The sequence below is a fragment of the Salvelinus fontinalis genome, chromosome 6, assembly GCF_029448725.1.
Source record: "Salvelinus fontinalis isolate EN_2023a chromosome 6, ASM2944872v1, whole genome shotgun sequence".
Lineage (NCBI taxonomy): Eukaryota > Metazoa > Chordata > Actinopteri > Salmoniformes > Salmonidae > Salvelinus > Salvelinus fontinalis.
Window position 1 is genome coordinate 49,848,075 of NC_074670.1, and position 21,017 is coordinate 49,869,091.

General features: G+C 44.4%; 1 protein-coding gene across 1 annotated transcript; it reads left to right on the forward strand.

Moving 5' to 3' along the window:
- Positions 1 to 10,480: 10,480 nt before the first annotated feature.
- Positions 10,481 to 18,640, forward strand: LOC129858627 (adhesion G-protein coupled receptor G2-like). Its single transcript, XM_055927937.1, has 13 exons — positions 10,481 to 10,545; positions 11,211 to 11,317; positions 11,508 to 11,712; positions 11,854 to 12,019; positions 13,141 to 13,290; positions 13,440 to 13,559; positions 13,653 to 13,805; positions 13,905 to 14,026; positions 14,246 to 14,514; positions 17,637 to 17,742; positions 17,844 to 18,130; positions 18,274 to 18,375; positions 18,480 to 18,640. Exons 1-13 carry the CDS (start codon positions 10,481 to 10,483, stop codon positions 18,638 to 18,640), a joined length of 2,013 nt encoding a protein of 670 aa, XP_055783912.1.
- Positions 18,641 to 21,017: the final 2,377 nt, after the last annotated feature.

Here is a 21,017-nt window from a genome sequence, read left to right on the forward strand (position 1 = left end):
GAGTATCAGGGGTGTGTATATATGGCCAATCAAAGACGCCCAGGAGACAGAAACTATGATCTGTGAGAAGAACAGTGGTGCGAGGGCTTCCAGGAAATGGTGAGGGGCCCAGCTAACATTACGTTTGCAACAAAATGCTTGTTGATTGGTAAACATATGTGCCATCAGTGCATTTGGAAAGTATTCAGACCCCTTCCCTTTTCCACATCTTGTTACATTGCAGCCTTATTATAAAATAATACAATTCATTGTTTTCCACATCAATCTACACATAATACCCCAAAACGACAAAGCAAAAACAGGTTTTATCAATTTTTACAAAAACATTTAAAACAGAAATATCACATTTACATAAGTATTCAGATCTTTTGCTATGAAAATTGAAATTGAGCTCCATTCATCATCCTTGAGATGTTTCAACAACTTGATTGGAGTCCACCTGTGGTAAATTCAATTGATTGGACATGATTTGGAAAGGCACACACCTGTCTACATAAGGTCCCACAGTTGACAGTGCATGTCAGGGTGAAAACCAAGCCATGAGGTCAAAGGAATTGTCCATAGAGCTCTGAGACAGGATTGTGTCGAGGCACAGATCTGGGGAAGGGTACCAAAACATTTCTGTAGCATCGAAGGTCCCAAAGAACACAGTGGCCTCCATCATTCTTAAATGGAAGAAGTTTGGAACCACCAAGACTCTTCCTAGAGCTGGCCGCCTGGACAAACTGAGCAATCAGGGAGAAGGGCCTTGCTCAGGGAGGTGACCAAGGAACTGATGGTAACTCTGACAGAGCTCCAGAGTTCTTCTGTGGAGATGGGAGAACCTTCCAGAAGGACAACCATCTCTGCAGCACTCCACCAATCAGGCCTTTATGGTAGAGTGGCCATACAGAAACCACTCCAGTGAAAGGAACATGACAGCCTGCTTAGAGTTTGCCAAAAGGCACCTAAAAGACTCTCAGACCATAAGAAACAAGATTCTCTGGTCTGATGAAACCAAGATTGAACTCTTTGACCTGAATGCCGACGTCACATCTGGAGGAAACATGACACCATCCCTACGGTGAAGCATGTTGGTGGCAGCATCATGCTGTGTGGATGTTTTTCAGCGGCAGGGACTGGTCAGTATCGAGGGAAAGATGAACGGAGAAAAGTACAGAGAGATCCATGATGAAAACCTGCTCCAGAGCGCTCAGGACCTCAGACTGGAGCGAAGGTTCACCTTCCAACAGGACAACAACCCAGAGCACACATCAAAGACAACGCAGGAGTGGCTTGGGGACAAATCTATGGATGTCCTTGAGTGTCCCACTCAGAGCCCGGACTTGAACCTGATCGAACATATCTGGAGAGACCTGAAAATAGCTGTGCAGCGACGCTCACCATCCAACCTGACAGAGCTTGAGAGGATCTGCAGAGAAGAATGGGAGAAACTCCCCAAATAAAGGTGTGCCAAGCTTGTAGCATCATACCCAAGAAGAATTGAGGGTGTAATCACTGCCAAAGGGACTTCAACAAAGTACTGAGTAAAGGGTCTGAATACTTATGTAAACGTGATTTTTAAATAAATAAATATGTGTAAAAACTTGTTTTTGCTTCGTCATTATGGGGTATTGTGTGTAGACTGATGGGGGGAATTAAAACAATTGAATCAATTTTAGAATAAGGCTGTAACGTAACAAAATGTGGAAAAAGTCAAGGGGTCTGAATACTTTCCGAATGCATTGTATGGTCAGGCCACGTGGTCAGAAATTCTCAAGGCTGTATGGATTATGGTGAGAGCACCATGTATGATACTGTAAAGTAAAACTATGTGTATTATATCCGACAGTACAGTAGACCTTGTTAAGCCAGGCAAAAAAAAAGATAAAAAAAGCTTTATTCAAAACAAACAGTGGCCGAGTCCTCTTAGCCCTTTAAGTCTTTCTGAGAATTTGTGTTTCTGAGAATGTGTACTCTTACTATTATGACAATATTCAGCTTTTAACCTGTTCAATGCCAGAGCTGTGAAAACGGTCAGAGGAAAAAACACATGTTGCCATAGCGACGGCTCAGTGAGGTTATCCTTCAATTAACTTCAACACACAATACAAACCTGTTCTATGCGCTCTTCCATATGTGCACACAATCACCTACTCACAGATATGACACTTGTGGATCTCTGACTGCTAGCAATCAAGCAAGAATCAATTTCCTTCAACTGAATTATTAGGCTACCGATGTCTGACAACACAGATATTAATACTCCGTGAAGATAACCAGACAAGTCCAATAACTGAATGATGAGGATAATCAGTTTTATGGGGCCGTGAATGGAACGCCTCTGCTGTCAGAGTGAAACATTGTCCTCATGTTTATTATGCAAGCAGTAAAACATTGTCCTAATGTTTATTATGCAAACAGTGAAACATTGTCCTAATGTTTCTTATGCAAGCAGTGAAACATTGTCCCACGTTGTTTCCACGCCATTAAAACAATATAATAAACTATGTGATGACATTGAATCAACGTGGAAAACTGATTGGATTTGCAAAAAGTCAACATAAGGACACTTCGTGTTTTTTTCACCCAACTTTTAACTTAAATCCAAGGACACAGTGAAATGTTTTCTTGATTTCACGTTAAATACACAGTAGTTGACAACTCAAACAAATATAAATCAAAACTGACGTCTGTGCCCAGTGGTTAAGGCTCCTACAGGAAGGTTTACTCTAGGTAATAAACATTGAAGGGCAGGCCGTACACAGACCTTTTAGGGGGCAGGAGCAAATACATTTTTTCATGTCTTGTCTTATCAGAGTTATACAATAGACGGGTTGGTTTGGGTTAGATGTTTAGCAACAAAACCGACGTAATGGGATGCGTAACTGGTGGCAGTGAAGTCAGACGCAGGAGAACAGAACTAGGTAATAGCCGGAGCAGTTTAATTTCAAAACCAACGGCAAAAATAATTAACCAACATGGGTACAAAATCTGACGCGCACCAGTAAACATGTGCCCAAGCACAAACAACAAACAATTCCACACAAAGACATGGGGGGGGGGGGGGGGGGGACAGAAGGTTAAATACACAACACTTAATGAGGGAAATGAGAACCAGGTGTGTAGGAAACCAAGACAAAACAAATGGAAAATGAAAAGTTGATCGATGATGGCTAGAAGACCGGTGACGCCGACCGACGAACGCCGCCCGAACATGGAGAGGAACCGACTTCGGTGGAAGTCGTGGCAATAACCCCCCCCCCCCTTGACGCGGGTCTCCAGCAGCGTGCCGACACTGGCCTCGAGGACGACCCTGAGGGCGAGGTGCAGGGCGATCCGTACGGAGACGGTGGAACTCCCGCAGCATTGAAGGGTCCAACACGTCCTCCACCGGAACCCAGCATCTCTCCTCCGGACCGTACCCCTCCCAGTCCACGAGGTACTGAAGGCCCCTCGCCCGGTGCCTTGACTCGAGTATGGGTCGAACGGAGTACGCCGGGGCCCCCTCGATGTCCAGAGGTGGCGGAGGAACCTCCCGCACCTCAGACTCCTGGAGCGGGCCAGCCACCACCGGCCTGAGGAGAGACACATGGAACGAGGGGTTAATACGGTAATCGGGGGAAGCTTTAACCTGTAACTCACCTCGTTCAGTCTCCCCAGGACTTTAAATGGCCCCACAAACCGCGGACCCAGCTTCCGGCAGGGCAGGCGGAGGGGCAGGTTTCACGTCGAGAGCCAGACCGGCCTCACTGCGGTGATGGTCTGCGCTGGCTTTCTGGTGCAGCACGTTGCGCTGAAGGTGAACATGAGCGGTGTCCCATGTCTCCTCCGCGTGCCGGAACCAGTCGTCCACCGCAGGAGCCTCGGTCTGACTCTGATGCCAAGGAGCCAGAACTGGCTGATACCCCAGTACGCACTGGAAGGGGGAGAGGTTAGTGGAGGAGTGGCGGAGCGATTTCTGGGCCATCTCTGCCCAGGGCACAAACGCCGCCCTCTCCCCCGGCCTGTCCTGGCAATAAGACCTCAGAAACCTACCCACATCCTGGTTAACTCTCTCCACCTGCCCGTTACTCTCGGGGTGAAAACCCGAGGTAAGGCTGATCGAGACCCCCAGACCCTCGAAGTGAACTGGGAACCCCGATCAGACACTATACTCTCAGGCACCCCGTAGTGCCGGAAGACATGCGTTAACAAGGCCTCCGCAGTCTCTAGGGCCTTAGGGAGACCGGGCAGAGGAAGGAGACGGCAGGACTTAGAGAAACGATCCACAACAACCAGGATCGTGGTGTTTCCCTATGATGGGGGAGATCGGTCAGGAAATTGATTGACAGGTGCAACCATGGCCGTTGTGGTCGGGTAAGGGTTGTAGCTTACCTCTAGGCAGGTGCCTAGGAGCCTTACACTGAGCACACACCGAGCAAGAGGAAACATAAACCCTCATGTCTTTGGCCAAAGTGGGCCACCAGTACTTCCCACTCAGACAGCGCACCGTCCGACCGATGCCTGGATGACCAGAGGAAGGTGACGTGTGGGCCCAATAGATCAGCCGATCACGGACAGCAGACGGAACGTACAGACACCCAGCGGGACACTGGAGGGGAGCGGGCTCTGCATGTAACGCATGCTCAATGTCCACGTCCAGCTCCCATACTACCGGTGCCACCAGGCAGGAGGTCGGGAGTATGGGGGTGGGATCCATGGGCCGCTCCTCTGTGTCATACAGCCGGAACAGTGCATCTGCCTTCACGTTCTGGGAACCTGGTCTGTAAGAAAGTGAGAAAACAGAACGGGTGAAAAACATGGCCCACCTTGCCTGGCAAGGGTTCAGTCTCCTCGCTGCCCGGATGTACTCCAAATTGCGGTGGTCAGTCCAGATGAGAAAAGGGTGTTTAGCCCCCTCAAGCGAATTTCTCCACGCCTTCAGAGCCTTGAAAACAGCCAACAGCTCCCGGTCCCCCACGTCATAGTTTCGCTCCGCCGGGCTGAGCTTCCTCGAGAAGAAGGCACAGGGGCGGCGCTTCGGTGGCGTACCCGAGCGCTGAGAGAGCACGGCGCCTCAGCGCTCCTCAGAGCACGGCTCCACCTCCACTATGAACGCCAAAGAGGGATCCGGATGAGCCAACACGGGAGCCGAGGTAAACAGAGCCCTCAGGTGACCAAAAGCCCTGTCCGCCTCAGCCGACCACTGCAAACGTACCGGTCCCCCCTTCAGCAGTGAGGTAATGGGAACCGCTACCTGACCAAAGCCCCGGATAAACCTCCGGTAGTAATTGGCAAACCCTAGAAACTGCTGCACCTCATTTACCGTGGTGGGAGTCGGCCAATTACGCACGGCTGAAATGCGGTCACTCTCCATCTCCACCCCTGAAGTGGAAAGGCGGTACCCTAGGAAGGAGACAGGCTGTTTGAAGAACAGGCATTTCTCAGCCTTGACGTACAGGTCATGCTCCAACAGTCGACCAAGCACCCTGCGCACCAGGGACACATGCTCGGCGCGTGTAGCGAAGTATATCAGAATGTCATCAATATACACCACTACACCCTGCCCGTGCAGGTCCCTGAAAATCTTGTCTACAAAGGCTTGGAAGACTGATGGAGCATTCATCAACCCGTACGGCATGACGAGGTACTCATAATGCCCTGAGGTCATACTGAACGCCATCTTCCACTCGTCTCCCTCCCGGATACGCACCAGGTTGTAAGCGCTCCTGGGATCTAGTTTGGTGAAGTCCCGTGGTTCCGTGTGGCTCAGTTGGTAGAGCATGGCGCTTGCAACGCCAGGGTTGTGGGTTCATTCCCCACGGGGGGACCAGGATGAATATGTATGAACTTTCCAATTTGTAAGTCGCTCTGGATAAGAGCGTCTGCTAAATGACTTAAATGTAAATGTGAAGAAGCGTGCCCCGTGCATTGACTCAATCGCCGTGGCGAAAAGAGGTAGCGGGTAACTGTATCTCAACGTCATCTGATTTAGGCCTTGGTAGTCGATACACGGGTGCAGACCTCCCTCCTTCACAAAAAAGAAACTCGAGGAGGCGGTTCAGGTGGAGGACCGAATGCACCCCTGATGCAGGGATTCAGAGGCATATGTTTCCATAGCCGCCGTCTCCGCCGGTGACAGGGGATACACGTGACTCCTGGGAAGTGCAGCATCTACCAGAGATTTATCGCACAATCCCCCCGTCGATGGGGTGGTAATTGAGTTGCCTTCTTTTTGGAGAAGGCGAGAGCCAAATTGGCATATTCGGGGGGAATGTGCACGGTGGAGACCTGGTCTGGACTTTCCATCATAGTAGCACCAACGGAAACCCCTAAACACCTCCCTGAGCACTCTCGCGACCTCCCCGTGAGAGCCCTCTGTTGCCATGAAATGGTGGGGTCATGACGAGCTAACCAGGGAAGGCCTAGTACTACGGGAAACGCAGGAGAGTCAATGAGGAAGAGACTGATTCTCTCCTCGTGACCCCCCTGCGTCACCATGCCCAGGGGGATGGTAGCTTCCCTAATTACCCCGGACCCTAATGGTCGACTGTCCAGAGCGTGAACTGGGAAAAGCCTAACCAACAGTAGGGATCCCTAACCTATGGGCGAATGCTCTGTCGATAAAATTCCCAGCCGAGCCTGAATCAAGTACAACAGAGGGCTCTGGATGAGAGTGGTGCATGCTCACCTGGGACGACGCCAGAGTGCCCTGCCTGCTGCCTCGACCCCTAGAGGAACCAACCCGGCATCGACCAGCAGTGTGACCTCTGCGGCCACAGATGGTATAAGTGAAAGCCCCTCCTCCGGCCTCCCTGAGCGCAGCACCTCCCAGCTCCATAGGCACCAGAGCGGTGGTGCTGGGAGAGGGATTCGACAGAGCCCTCTCTGGACGTCCGCGGGTGACCAGCAGGTTATCCAACCGAATGGACAGGTCCACCAGCTGGTCGGAGGTGAGGGTGGTATCCCTGCAGGCCAACTCCCGATGGACATCCTCGCGCAGGCTGCAACGGTAGTGGTCGATAAGGGCCCTGTCGTTACATCCCGGTCCTGCGGCCAGGGTCCGAAATTCCAGGGCGAACTCCTGGGCGCTCCTTGTCCCCTGCCTCAGGTGGAAAAGACGTTCACTCGCCGCTCGACCCTCGGGCGGGTGGTCGAGGACCGCCCGGAAGCAGCAGGTGAACTCCGTGAAATCATCCAACGCCGCATCTCCTTCTCCCCACACGGCGTTAGCCCACTCCAAAGCTCTCCCTGAGAGGCATGAGACGAGGGTGGACACCCTCTCCCTTCCCTAGGGAGCCGGGTAAACGGTGCCCAGGTATAGGTCAAGCTGTAGCAGTGCGTGCCAATATATCCTCCAAACACCGGCTTTGAGGGCATGATCACTTAACTATGTCCTGCCATGGTATAGGCTCTGAGATTAAATAGGCAGTGATGTTGTGCTCCTATTACACAACAATACTGTAGCCTAACGTTACCCTTACTGTCAAATATTTTACATAAGCTACCAGTCTGTGTACTGTGTTGGCAGAATGTTTTAATGGCAAATTGTTCTGGACCTGTCAGCAGAACGTTTGAATTCCACAACGTTTTGCATTTCCCCTAGCTGGCTAAACTTAACTCAACGATTGACAACGTTTTTATAAAACAACTACTGATTTCAGCACCCTAAGAATAGTCACCAATTACACCGAACAATGTTGTCGGAGCTCCAGTCCGCCCACACTAGTCGAAGCTCAAATACATCGGAAATTGTGTTGAGTTGAATTAGTTACTTCCCCCAACCTCATTGATGGCCTGCCTCCAAATTCTGAAACATTGTCTCGGGCAGGCTACTATTTACACTAATAGGCTACTATCACAGTACTTACAGTAGCATAAATAGGCCAGTTCAATGTAAAAGGTAAACTGTTCAGCCGCTAAATTCGACTGTATACCGGTATTATAAACAGTGCTGCCTATTGAAATACATAGCCTATTTATTAATTAGGCTATTGGTCCAATTAAATGAGAGATGCACATGGTAATTTGTCGTATGGCTCCTTCGGGAATATAAACCCATTACGGCTAGAAAAGGTAAGGAATTTGTTCTGCATTGGTTATGAAAATAAAATAAAAACGATCAAGTTTTATGTCTAATTATTTTAGATGATAAAGTAATCATATAAAACAGATTTTTTTTCTCAAGGCAAATGGCTACATTCTTGTTAATATGTTGTCCAGTTGTTTTCTTAATAAATATGCTTTTCATCATATCCTCCATTTGCACAAAATACTTAGGCCTACTTGCCAGCTTGCAATACAATATTTCCACCACTAACAGATGTGCATACACATGGTCTAAAGTTTGCCAGGAGGTGAGCATATTGTACATTTTTTTTTATAAATGTCAACTTTTGCGTGAAAACTGGCGCATTCACATTTCGGGGTATATTTTGTATGCACACACGGTTTATAAATGAGTCCCCTGGAGACTGCGTTCAAGATGTCGGAACATTGTGTTCAAGGTAATTTACTTATGTTCCTATACACCAATTCATGGCCCATCTATATCTGGGTTGCATCCGGTTTACATGGACCAACATCACATGTACACTAGCCCTCAGTGCACACAAGAAGCAGTGCGTGTTTATTTCGACATTATATATATATATATGTTTTATAAAGAGTGACAACACTGCCATGTTGATATGTGCCATGCTGTTGGAAAACCACATTAGAGTTTGACTATCACGTGTGGCAGATGCACCTCCCTCAACTTCACTCCTGTGAGTGATGGAAAATAAAATCAGCAACAATTATTTGAATAATTCAATGGATGTTTTGTGCACAAAGTTGATGTCTAAAGTGTCTTATTAGGAATTTTCTAATCTGACTTTTGTATGTGGACGTTTTTGGAAATTGTCTTTCTGGGCCAGGTGTCAGTTAAACTGTAGTACCCGAAGCAAGACCGTATAACTAGTCGAAACAGCTGTTCTTAGACCTGAACCCTGGCACGTTGGGTGGGGGGTGGGGGCGGCGAACTTGACGACGTCACAACGACCTAAAGGCAATGGGTTCAGAACAACAACGACAAAAATGTATTTACATTTATATATATATATATATATAAATGTAAATATATGGTGGTATATATATGTAAATGTAAATATATGGTGGTATATATATATATATATATATACACTGCTCAAAAAAATAAAGGGAACACTTAAACAACACAATGTAACTCCAAGTCAATCACACTTCTGTGAAATCAAACTGTCCACTTAGGAAGCAACACTGATTGACAATAAATTTCACATGCTGTTGTGCAAATGGAATAGACAAAAGGTGGAAATTATAGGCAATTAGCAAGACACCCCCCAAAACAGGAGTGATTCTGCAGGTGGTGACCACAGACCACTTCTCAGTTCCTATGCTTCCTGGCTGATGTTTTGGTCACTTTTGAATGCTGGCGGTGCTCTCACTCTAGTGGTAGCATGAGACGGAGTCTACAACCCACACAAGTGGCTCAGGTAGTGCAGTTCATCCAGGATGGCACATCAATGCGAACTGTGGCAAAAAGGTTTGCTGTGTCTGTCAGCGTAGTGTCCAGAGCATGCAGGCGCTACCAGGAGACAGGCCAGTACATCAGGAGACGTGGAGGAGGCCGTAGGAGGGCAACAACCCAGCAGCAGGACCGCTACCTCCGCCTTTGTGCAAGGAGGTGCACTGCCAGCGCCCTGCAAAATGACCTCCAGCAGGCCACAAATGTGCATGTGCCTATAATTTCCACCTTTAGTCTATTCCATTTGCACAACAGCATGTGACATTTATTGTCAATCAGTGTTGCTTCCTAAGTGGACAGTTTGATTTCACAGAAGTGTGATTGACTTGGAGTTACATTGTGTTTTTTAAGTGTTCCCTTTATTTTTTTGAGCAGTGTATATATATATATATATATATATATATATATATATATATACCACCACCCAAAAGGGTACTTGGCAAGTGAGAGTCCAAAGGGGCATATGCTGAGCACAGGTTGACTCCTGCTCCAGTACCTGTGCATTAGAGATCTCTCTCTAATTTATGGAAGTCCAGAGGGTACATCATTATGAATAAATCAAAAACGAGATCACAACTTATTTATCTCATTATCACGACATAACAAAAGTTGTTTAGTCAGGATCACAATATAATTTCCTCATGATTATGCCATAACAGAAGTTGTATTGTTGAGATCACAAGATAAACTCTATAAATAGGAGTCGACGCATAGATTGACAGTATGGCTGGGGCAGCAGAGCCCACGTTGTATCAACACATATGTTTTTTTTTATTACTACACTAAGGGATGGTACATTTCATGCTAATATCATGCCTTCGTTTGTGTTTGGAGCTCATTTTCAGTTTATAAGTTAGAATGTTACCAAGCTAAATGTCCTTACCTTCAGCTACGACCTCTTGGGGCATCTCAGCCCTCATGGGGCATTTAAGACCTGAACATGCCTGACAGGCAGCCTGTCTCCCAGGCTGTATGGCACCCCCAAGACCACAGCCAATCCCATGCAACCAACAACGTAGCTCCAGTGCCTTCAGAAAGTATTCATACGCCTTGACAAACTCTACATTTTGTTGTGTTACAGTCTGAATTTTCTCACCAATCTACATACAACACCCCATAATGACAAAGTGAAAACACATCTTTAGAAATGTTTGCAAATGTATTGAAAATTAAATACAGAAATATCTCATTTAAACAAGTATTCACACCCCTGGCAATACTTTGTAGAAGCACCTATGGCAGCGATTACAGCTGCGTGTCTTTCTGGGTAAGTCTCTAAGAGCTTTCCACACCTGGATTGTGCAACATTTTCCCATTATTCTTTTGAAAATTCTTCAAGCTCAGTCAAATTGTTTGTTGATCATTGCTAGACAACAATTTTCAGCTCTTGCCATCGATTTTCAAGTAGATTTAAGTTAAAACTGTAACTCAGCCATTCAGGAACATGACATCAAATCAAATTGTATTTGTCATATTCGCCGAACACAACATTTGTATTTTACTTATGTTCTCCATGATGACTTCTTAGCCCACCATCCTTGAAATAATTGTTTTTTATCATTGTAAAAATAGATGTGCAATTATGCAAAATAGCAACATATTGCTTAATGACTACAGGTCAGAACAAGACAAGACTGGTCCTCTCGTCTTCTGCTCATTTCACCTTAATCTCCTTTTCTCTTGGTTCCCTTCTTCACATTAGTGAGTTGGATGGAGTGACTGAGAAGGCCAAATGGGCTGAGCCAAACCTGAAGGCATGCAAGCCAATGATCACCATCTCTGATCTGGACAATGTCACCGTCACAGCAAGTAAGTCCCTTGTGCAGTCTAAATACCAGGTTCTAGTGAAATAAAAGTAATTTGTCATGTATTATACTGTACCAATGGCGTGCATGTGCTTCCCTAGCCTATCTCTTTCCCTTTGTTTGTCTGTAGTAGTAAATTCAAATATTACAATGATGTATTACATAACATTGGACTTTGTGTCTTTTCCTCCCAGACAACTCAGCTGATGTGGTGGACATGATTGAGGACCTCCTGGGTGTCGAGGGGGACCTGAGTGACTCCCAGCTGGCCACCGTGGTCCAGAAGCTGGATGAGGTTCTGGGGGTCAGCACAGTGACCCCTGCACTCGGCGAGGACATTGTCAGCATAATCGCTGACATCCTGGGGTCCAGTTCTAACCTATCAGCGGTCGCCAACGAGTAAGGGAAAGGGACAACGGGGAGAGGGAATATGGTTGCATTACAAGAGTACATTTGACTCCAGCCTTGTCTCATTTTTTTCTTCACTGCTGTCCTTTATGGCAAATCTGTCACGCACATTTCCCATCATGTTCCCAACAGCATACTGGGTATTACAGGCAGCGTTGGGGACCAGATGGATTTCCCTGAGGAGTCACAAGATGTGACCGTCCCCTCCCTGGCTCTCTCCATGATCAACGTAGATCCAGAGCAGTTCCAGGGCCTCACGTTTGGCGTGTCCTCCTTTTCAACTGGCCTTGCTCCAGAGGTAAGACAGTAATAACACTCTATTTTCTGGTCAGACACGTACTGGATTTGACAAGCAGTGGCTATCACAGCTGACAGAGATACACTGTCTATGCTCCAGCAGTCAAATACCTGTCCTGTCATTATAAAGTCAATGGCATGAAACACTAGACTGTTTTTACTCCATTCAAATGAGGGCATGCCCTTGAATGAACAGAGAAAATGTAGGACGCATGCAGAGGTTATTGTGAAACAGTTAAAGGTTTCTCGGAACTGACTCTAGCCTCTAGCATTCATTTCTAGTTAACCTTCAATGTGGAAAAACAGCACACGATTTAAACTGTGCCGAAACACTGAATGGTAATGAAACTACAACGATTTAAAGGAACAAGAACATTGCCTTACAATAACAAGGTTTATTCCAACACTTGTCCAGTGTTGTCACTGTGGTGTAATGACCTATTACATTTAATTCCATGATGGAATGGAGTTATATATGACGACTTGAATAAAACACATGTTTTGATCACTTCAAATCAAATCAAAGTTGACAGTTTAGCAGGTGTTATAGTGGGTGCAGTGAAATGCTTATGTTACTACCGCTTAACAATGCAGTAGAATGTCAAACAATTCAAATGTAAGGGGGAAAAAAAGACAAGAAATCAAGAATGGTGGGATAAATCTGATTAAAAATCCAAATAACGGTGTAGCAGTAGCCAAATGCAATCTATACATACTGTATATACACCGGGAGAATTTACACAAGATCAGCTTAGTAAGATATGTACAGAAGTAGATATATTAGAGTATGTTATGTCAAGAATCCAGTGTATATATAAATATGTGGTGTGGATAAACAGTGTAACTAAAATACAATGTACAGTAGTAGAAATATTACAATGAGCTACGTCGGGGAGACAGTATTTAAGTACACAGTGTGAAATGGGAAGTGACCAGTGGTTCAATGTCTCTGTAGCATGAGACAGCAGCGTTGGCTGTGTGTGTGTGTGTGAGTCTGTCGGTGTATATGTGAGCGTGTGTTTGTGCATGTGCATGTGTTTGTGAGTATGAGGTGTGTGTGGTAGCTTGTGTGTGTGAGTGTGCATCACCTGGTAAGTATATGTACACCTCTTTCTGTTGTAGATCTTTGTCAACCAGACATTCCTGAGTCAGCCCTGCGACGGCACAGTGGCGTCCATCTCTCTACCCCGTGCCATTCAGAACTTCTTCCCCGAGGGAAACAAAAAAAAGAGAGTTCAGTTCCACTTCTATGGCACACAGGAGCTCTTCAAGGTGATGCCATCAACAAAGTCTAATTATTCAGGGTTAATTGTTCATTAATGAGGAAGGATACTCGGGTGTTTCATGGTTTTCTTATTTCAAATGAAAGCTTGCAGCAAATGTACAGTAATTCAGTGTTAAAGTTGTATGATCATTCACAGGATCCAGAGACCAACTGGACGCTGAATAGTTACGTGGTGTCTGCCAGTGTCAACAACAGCAATGTCAGCAACCTCGGGAAACCCGTGGTGGTGACACTTACTCACCTCAAGCCCAAAGAGGTGAGGAATGAAAAAATAGCTTTATCTTACCACTGAGCATAGCGATGTTTCTGCTTCAGAGCCTGACTAGCTACATCCTTTCTTCCCCAACAGAAAAACGACAAGGTGGAGTGCGTGTATTGGGACTTCCAGAAGAACAATGGGAGTGGTGGGTGGGACAGCAACGGCTGTGAGACACTTCCAACCACCTCCGCTTATCAGACCACCTGCCACTGTTACCACCTGACCCATTTTGCCGTGCTCCTGGTGAGTCACCTTGGTTCAAATCACACAACTGCATTAGTGCAGTGCATCTGGACTGATATATTATGTTCCTATTGACCTTTGACCTCTGGTGTCCTACAGGATGTGTCCAGGGCTCCTATCAGTGAGGCTGACCAGGAGATACTGATGGTCATCTCCTACTTGGGCTGTGGTGTGTCCTCCATCTTCCTGAGCATCAGCCTGCTCACCTACATGGTCTTTGAGTAAGTCAGCAACCAGACAGATAGACAGATAGAATATTGTTCTCTATTTTTCTGTGGCATCTCTCCCACTTTTCTCTCTGTATTATCTAATCTCCTCCTGTACTTCATCTGCCACTCTCACTATTCCTCTCCTTCTCAATCTCTTTCCACTCATCTCCCAATTTCTCACCCTGTGCCTCTCTCTCTATCTCTCACACACTCCTTTCCACTCTGTCACAGGAAGCTGCGTCGAGACTATCCGTCTAAGATCCTCATCAACCTCTCTGTGGCTCTGCTGGGCCTCAACCTGGTTTTCCTGATGGACTCTTGGCTGTCCTCCTTCGGCTTCTACAGCCTCTGCATCACCACGGCAGCCACGCTGCACTACTTCCTGTTAGCCTCATTCACCTGGATGGGCCTGGAGGCTGTCCACATGTACTTCGCTCTGGTCAAGGTCTTCAACGTTTACATCCCCTCCTACATCCTCAAGTTCTGCACCCTCGGCTGGGGTAAGCCAAGGCAGTCTGAGGCAAAATAAGGATACTTGTAAAAACATCTTTAAAGTAACTGTCCAATGAAAATATTTTAAAAGCTATTAACTCATACCCAAATAATGTTGTTGACTCGTCCAATACTTGTATTTGTGGCCAAGTCATAAATTAGAGAAAAAACTCTTAAAAACCCCAACTCAAACCGTTTAAAAAATGCTTTCTATTTCCTCATAGAGGATGACGCCATGTTTTTGGCTGAGACGTCTCATTGGCTCATTGGCTGAGCTGGCCAATCAGCTGTTAACTTGACATTCATATTTTTATGGTTGAGGCTACGAACACAGAGTTTTCGCCCCCGCCCCTCTGGAAATGTCTTTCTCAAAACTAAGGATCCGAATAACGTTCTGCGCATGTGTGATTTTACACACACATTCAAGTTTCTCTATTTACACTATGCTTTACTCAGCCTCTTCTGAACCGTCAACCAATTTGAGCGAGATGATAATGAAGCCTCATATTTCTGAACAGCTGAAATAAAAACTTGGTGATGATTTGAACGAACGTTCCAAAAATATATACATTATCTTCAGAAAGTATTCATACCCCTTGACTTTTTTCACATTCTGTTGTGTTACAGCTTGAATTTAAAATTGATTACATTTAGATTTTCTTTTGTCACTCAATACCCCATAATGTCAAAGTGGAATTATGTCTTTAGAAATGGTACAAATGAATAAAAAATGAAAAGCTGAAATGTCTTCAGTCAATAAGTATTCAATCCCTTTGTTATGGCAAGCCAAAATAAGTTTAGGAGAAACAATTTGCTTAACAACTAACATAAGTTCATGGACTCTTGTGTGCAATAATAGTGTTTAACAGGATGTTTTATGACTTCCTCATCTCTGTACCCCACACATACAATTATCTATAAGATCCCTCAGTCAAGCAGTGATTTCAAACACAGATTCAACCATAAAGACCAGGAAGGTTTTCCAATACCTTGTAAATAAGGGTATCTATTGGTAGATGGGTAAAAATAAAAAAGCAGACATTGAATATCCCTTTGAGCATGGTGAAGGTATTAATTACGCTTTGGATGGTGTATCAATACACCCATTCACTACAAAGATACAAGCGTCATACCTAACTCAGTTGCCGGAGAGGAAGGAAACTGCTCAGGGATTTTACCATGAGGCCAATGGTGACTTTAAAACAATTACAGAGTTTAATGGCTGTGATAGGAGAAAACTGAGGATGGATGAACAACATTGTAGTTACTCCACAATACTAACCTAAATGACAGAGTGAAAAGTAGGAAGCCTTTACAGAATAAAAATATTCCAAAACATGCGTCCTGTTTGCAATAAGGCTAAAGTTAAACTGCGAAACATTTGACAAAGAAATTAACTTTATGTCCTGAATACAACGCGTTATGTTTGGGGCCAATCCAACACAACACATCACTGAGTACCACTCTTTATATTTTCAAGCATGGTGGTGGCTTCATCGTGTTAGGGGTATGCTTGTCATCAGCAAGAACAATGGAGTTCTTTGGGATAAAAATAAACGGAATAGAGCTAAGCAAAGGCGAAATCCTAGAGGAAAACCTGGTTCAGTCTGCTTTCCAACAGACACTGGGATACAAATTCACATATCAGAAGTACAATAACCTAAAACACAAATATATTCTGAAGTTGCTTACAAAGACAACATTGAATGTTCCTGAGTGGCCGAGTTACAGTTTTGACATAAATCGGCTTGAAAATCTATGGCAAGACTGGAAAATGGCTGTCTAGCAATGATCAACAACCAACTTGACAGAGCTTGAAGAATTAAAAAAAGAATAATGTGCAAATATTGTACAATGCTGGTGTGCAAAGCTCTTAGAGACTTACCCAGAAAGATTCGCAGCTGTAATTCCTGACAAAAGTGATTCTAACATATGTTGACTCAGGGTTGTGAATACTTATGTAAATAAGATATTTCAGTATTTCATTGTCAATAAGTTTGCAAACATTTCTAAAAACAGGTTTTCACTTTGTCATTATGGGGTATTGTGTGTAGATGGGTGAGATTGTTTTGTTTGTTTTGCCATTTTGAATTCAGGCTGTAACAACAAAAAATTGTAATAAGTCAAGGGTTATGAATTACTTCTAAAGGCTATCTGTCTGTTGTTACGGATATTGCCGTAGCACAAGCAAGACGCAATCTACACATTGCATTGGGGCAAAACTATCAGAGTTTTGTGTGATGATGCAATCGTTATAGTTATGCTGCCATATAGCCAGAGTTGCTGAAAAAAGAACTCTGCCTCCCAATAGCAATGTTTGCACATTAAATCGCTACTGACTGCCTCTCTGTGTCTTCATTGTTGATATGCTGTATATGTTTACATATATATATATATATATATATTTATTTATTTTTAACACTTTTTTGGTTAAAACATGATTCCACATGGAAAAGGAAATAGGTTGGCCAAAGAAAATACCTGATAAAAATGAATTTATATGAATGCTTTAAGTATAGAAATGGTTTGCTCATTGGGAAATGAATAATCAACTTGTCAGTGACAACTGTGTGGAGTTTGGAGTTTGTGACAGCAACTATGTGAGCTTATTGCAGTGTTATAGACACTATGTCCTGAGATTTAGTATGATCTTCTATGTACCTTACCTTCTTACGACTCTTGTGTAGCTTGTGAGCGTCACAGAATTTGGGCATGTTCATGAGAGTCTCAGCTTTTCATAGATATCTTTTAATAGTTTGTATCTCAAATGATTCGGACTCTACAGATGTTTTTGTAAAAAGACCTGGCCCCAGCCCATTTCGGGATCAGCTCTTACAAACACCACTCTAGCTCAGCCCCCGTTAATCACACAGATTAATGGTTGGTATTAATGGATGTAGAAGAACTAGACAAATCGAATGGTGCAACCCATATTGTCAATCATATTGTAATGAATTAATAGAAATCTGCAAAAACTGAACATCAGTCTATCAATCAAATCAAGATAAATTAAGTTATTTAATTTCCTTTTGAGTGTTTTTATATTGTAGTCAGCGATTGAATCCTTCACACTGATCCTGTTTGACCAAGGGAAAAGAATGAAGAAGTAAAGTTCTCTGTCTCCACACAGGCATTCCTCTGGTGATTGTCAGCCTGGTCCTGGCCATTGAGAAGGATGCCTATGGCAATGTTCTATCTGAAGACTCCCTTGACTCTCTACAGGGCTATGAGCCATTGTGAGTATGCAGCATGGCCAGTTGACCACTGTTACTGATACATGTGATTAATCACATTTCTCTTTCACACTCTCTCTCCCTCCTCTTCCTCCTGTTCTCAGCTGTTGGATGCAGAGTAACGTTTTCTTCTACATCACTATCGTGGCATTCGTGCTACTGGTCCTGGTCTTTAACATGGTCGTGTTCATCATGGTTCTGATCCAGATCCGACACACGCAGACCAATAATCCTGCAGCTACAGTAAACAAGCGCAGTGTCATGCATGATCTGAGGGCTGTGGCCAGTCTCACCTTCCTATTGGGTCTTACCTGGCCAATAGCCTTTTTTACCTGGGGACCGGCCAGGGTACCTATGCTCCACCTCTTCTCAGTCCTCAACAGTCTGCAAGGTAAAGGGACCAATATACGTTGTCTACTGTACAATAGAGAGAGAGAGAGAGAGAGAGAGAGAGAGAGAGAGAGAGAGAGAGAGAGAGAGAGAGAGAGAGAGAGAGAGAGAGAACCCATTATCTTTTCTCCGGCTGTGTTTCAGGGTTCTTTATCTTTGTGTTTCACTGCCTGATGAAAGAGAATGTAAGGAAGCAGTGGAGGATCCACCTGTGCTGTGGCCGATTCAGGCGCAATGACTTCTCAGGTACAGTCGAGGGACCTCCAAGCAGTCTGATATTGCATAAGCCCCAGGTGGTTCATAGAGAGTGTTCCTGAGGTTGCTTCATTTTTACCTTTGACCCTGTTTAGATTGGAGCCGCTCTGTGATGATGGGTGGCAAGACCAAGCAAAACCATCTGGTGCACCGCTTTCCGTCTGTCAAGTCTGTCAACACGTCCTCTAGGAAGATCTCTGATGACTCCACTACAGCTAGCTGTAGCTCTGCCCCACCCTACCACCAGTGGGCCTAGTCGACTGTAGCTCCACCAGGGGGCATAGTCTACTGTCGCTCCACCAGGGGGCCTAGTCTAGTTCCACAAAGGGTATTAACTTGGCTCCACCAGGGGGCTTAGCCAGGCTCACAACATAGTGCCATAATACCCCTCACCTGGAACAATGAGAAACACTTGAGCTCATGACACCATAGCAGACACCTAAGTTCAGTCCATTCTGAATTACACTGTGAAAAGTCCAGATACTCTACTGATCATATCTAAATGACCAGTATCCTTCCCACTAATGTATATCTCCTCGGGAGATATACATTCATACTCTATGTGCAAGTGTTAGCCTGTTCTGTGCTTTAAAAAGGACATAAGCTCTATGAATAATGTGTATTATAGGACAGGGAGGCAAGTAGCCTAGTGGTTAAGCTTTTTGGGCCAGTAACCGAAAGGTCGCTGGTTCGAATCCCCAATACCCAAAACTAGGTGGAAAATCTGTTTTATGTACCTTTGAGCAAAGCACGTAACCCTAATTGCTACTGTAAGTCGCTCTGGATAAGAGCATCTGCCAAATGACAACAAAAAAAAGTTGACTTAATGTCAGACTATTGTTGTAGAGTATGATCAATATTTTGGTACTTTATGCATTCTCTTTGTTAAATGACATTTCTCTTCCTCAAAATGTGTTTCTGTTCTTTTCACGATGTTAAATAAATAAAACATACACATAGTGAAGTTTAAAGAGTCAAGGACACTTAATGACTTTTCTTGACTTCATAGAAAGAACAGATCTTTTCAAACAAATGTACAAAGCCTCCTTGCTGTAATGCAATGTACTGTAGGCCTACCCTTGATCCGTGGATCTGTCACCATTTTAACTGAGAAAAAAATCCAGGACAATTCATGACACACGTTATGTTCACCGCCATCTCTAAAAGACTTGAAGGTTGATGAATGTGGATTGTTTAGCATAGGGGATAATGCAATAGAGATATTTTATGTTCAGTCTTTTCTCCATTTCTCCATCTCAAATGCAGCTTACTGTATGAATGGCGCTCTTCCCACGCTCGCCTTTTGACACAAAGATAGGGCTACTAAGTAACAATAACCTTCTGTATATACAGTGGGGTCTGAAATTATTGACAGCCTTGATAAAGATGAGCAAAAATGAATGTATAAAATAAATAATAAAAATACTGAGCTATATTGTATGCTCAAACAAATTGGGAAATTATACTATTTTATTCTAATACAATTGCTCAGAGAAAGCCCATGGCAAAAACCGGTGAAGTCAATGCTGTTTCCACGTCATTAAAAAATATATATCTATGTGATGATGTTGAATCAACTTGGAAAACGAATTGGATTTGCAAAAAGTCCTACATGTAAGGGAAAGTTTGTTTCACCCAACTTATAACCTAAATCCAATGACAGGGTGACATTGTTGGTTGATTTCACATTGAATTCACGTGAGTTGACAACTCAACCAAATGTAAATCAAAACTAGACATTTAATTGACGTCTGTGCCCAGTGGGAGAGATTTTGTTTAACACTATACTTTTGTTTAACACAATACTTATTGTTTTTAAAGGTATGGTCAAAATGATTGACAACCCTGTTTTCAATACCTTTCAATACTTCACCTTGCAAGGATAACGGCACTGAGCCTTTTTCTAAAATGTCCATATCCTTGATATCCTTTGTCTGCGCTTATGGACTGCCCTCTTCAATTCAAACTACAAGATTTCAATGGGTTTCAAGTCCAGAGACTGAGATGGCCTTTGCAAAACGTTGATTTTGTGGCCGATTAACCATTTCCATGTGGAAGATCTTGCTGGAAGATCCACTTGTGACTAAGTTTCAGCCTCCTGACAGAGGCAACCAGGTATTCTGGCTAAAATGTCCTCGTACTGGGTGAAGTTAAAGATGCCGTTGACCTTAACAAGGGCCCCAGGACCAATGGAAGCAAAAGAGTCCGATAATATCAAAGATCCACCAACACATTTTACAGTAGATATAGGCTTCTTTACTGCTTATGCATTCTCATTTCGAAGCCAAACCCACCACTGGTATGTGTGGCCAAAAAGCTCTAATTGAAGACAAATGTAAACAACTTCAGTACAGTGCATCATAGATAATGACGATCCAACGACAGTGAGAGTCATCAAACAATATCCACAGCAGCCCCTGCAGCAAAACACATAAAGTATATGTTCTACACTACAGGGTAAAAAACGAACAAGTTGGGGTGCTTCCAATATCTTGTCTGTAAGAAGAGCTTCGTGTACTGTATGTGACAGACCTCTGGGGTCTAATACATCTCCTGGTTTTGTAGGATTACCGCAGGGTGAGGCCTAGAGCTGAAATGTGGACTAATGCACTTCTTTACAGTTATGGGTCCCA

Excerpts from the sequence above, each read along its gene's own strand:
- LOC129858627 (XM_055927937.1), top strand. The coding sequence starts at position 10,481 with ATGGCACCCCCAAGACCACAGCCAATCCCATGCAACCAACAACGTAGC. Across the intron at positions 17,743-17,843 it reads CTACAGGGCTATGAGCCATT|CTGTTGGATGCAGAGTAACG; the intron begins GTGAGTATGCAG and ends TCCTGTTCTCAG. Across the intron at positions 18,376-18,479 it reads CAGGCGCAATGACTTCTCAG|ATTGGAGCCGCTCTGTGATG; the intron begins GTACAGTCGAGG and ends GACCCTGTTTAG.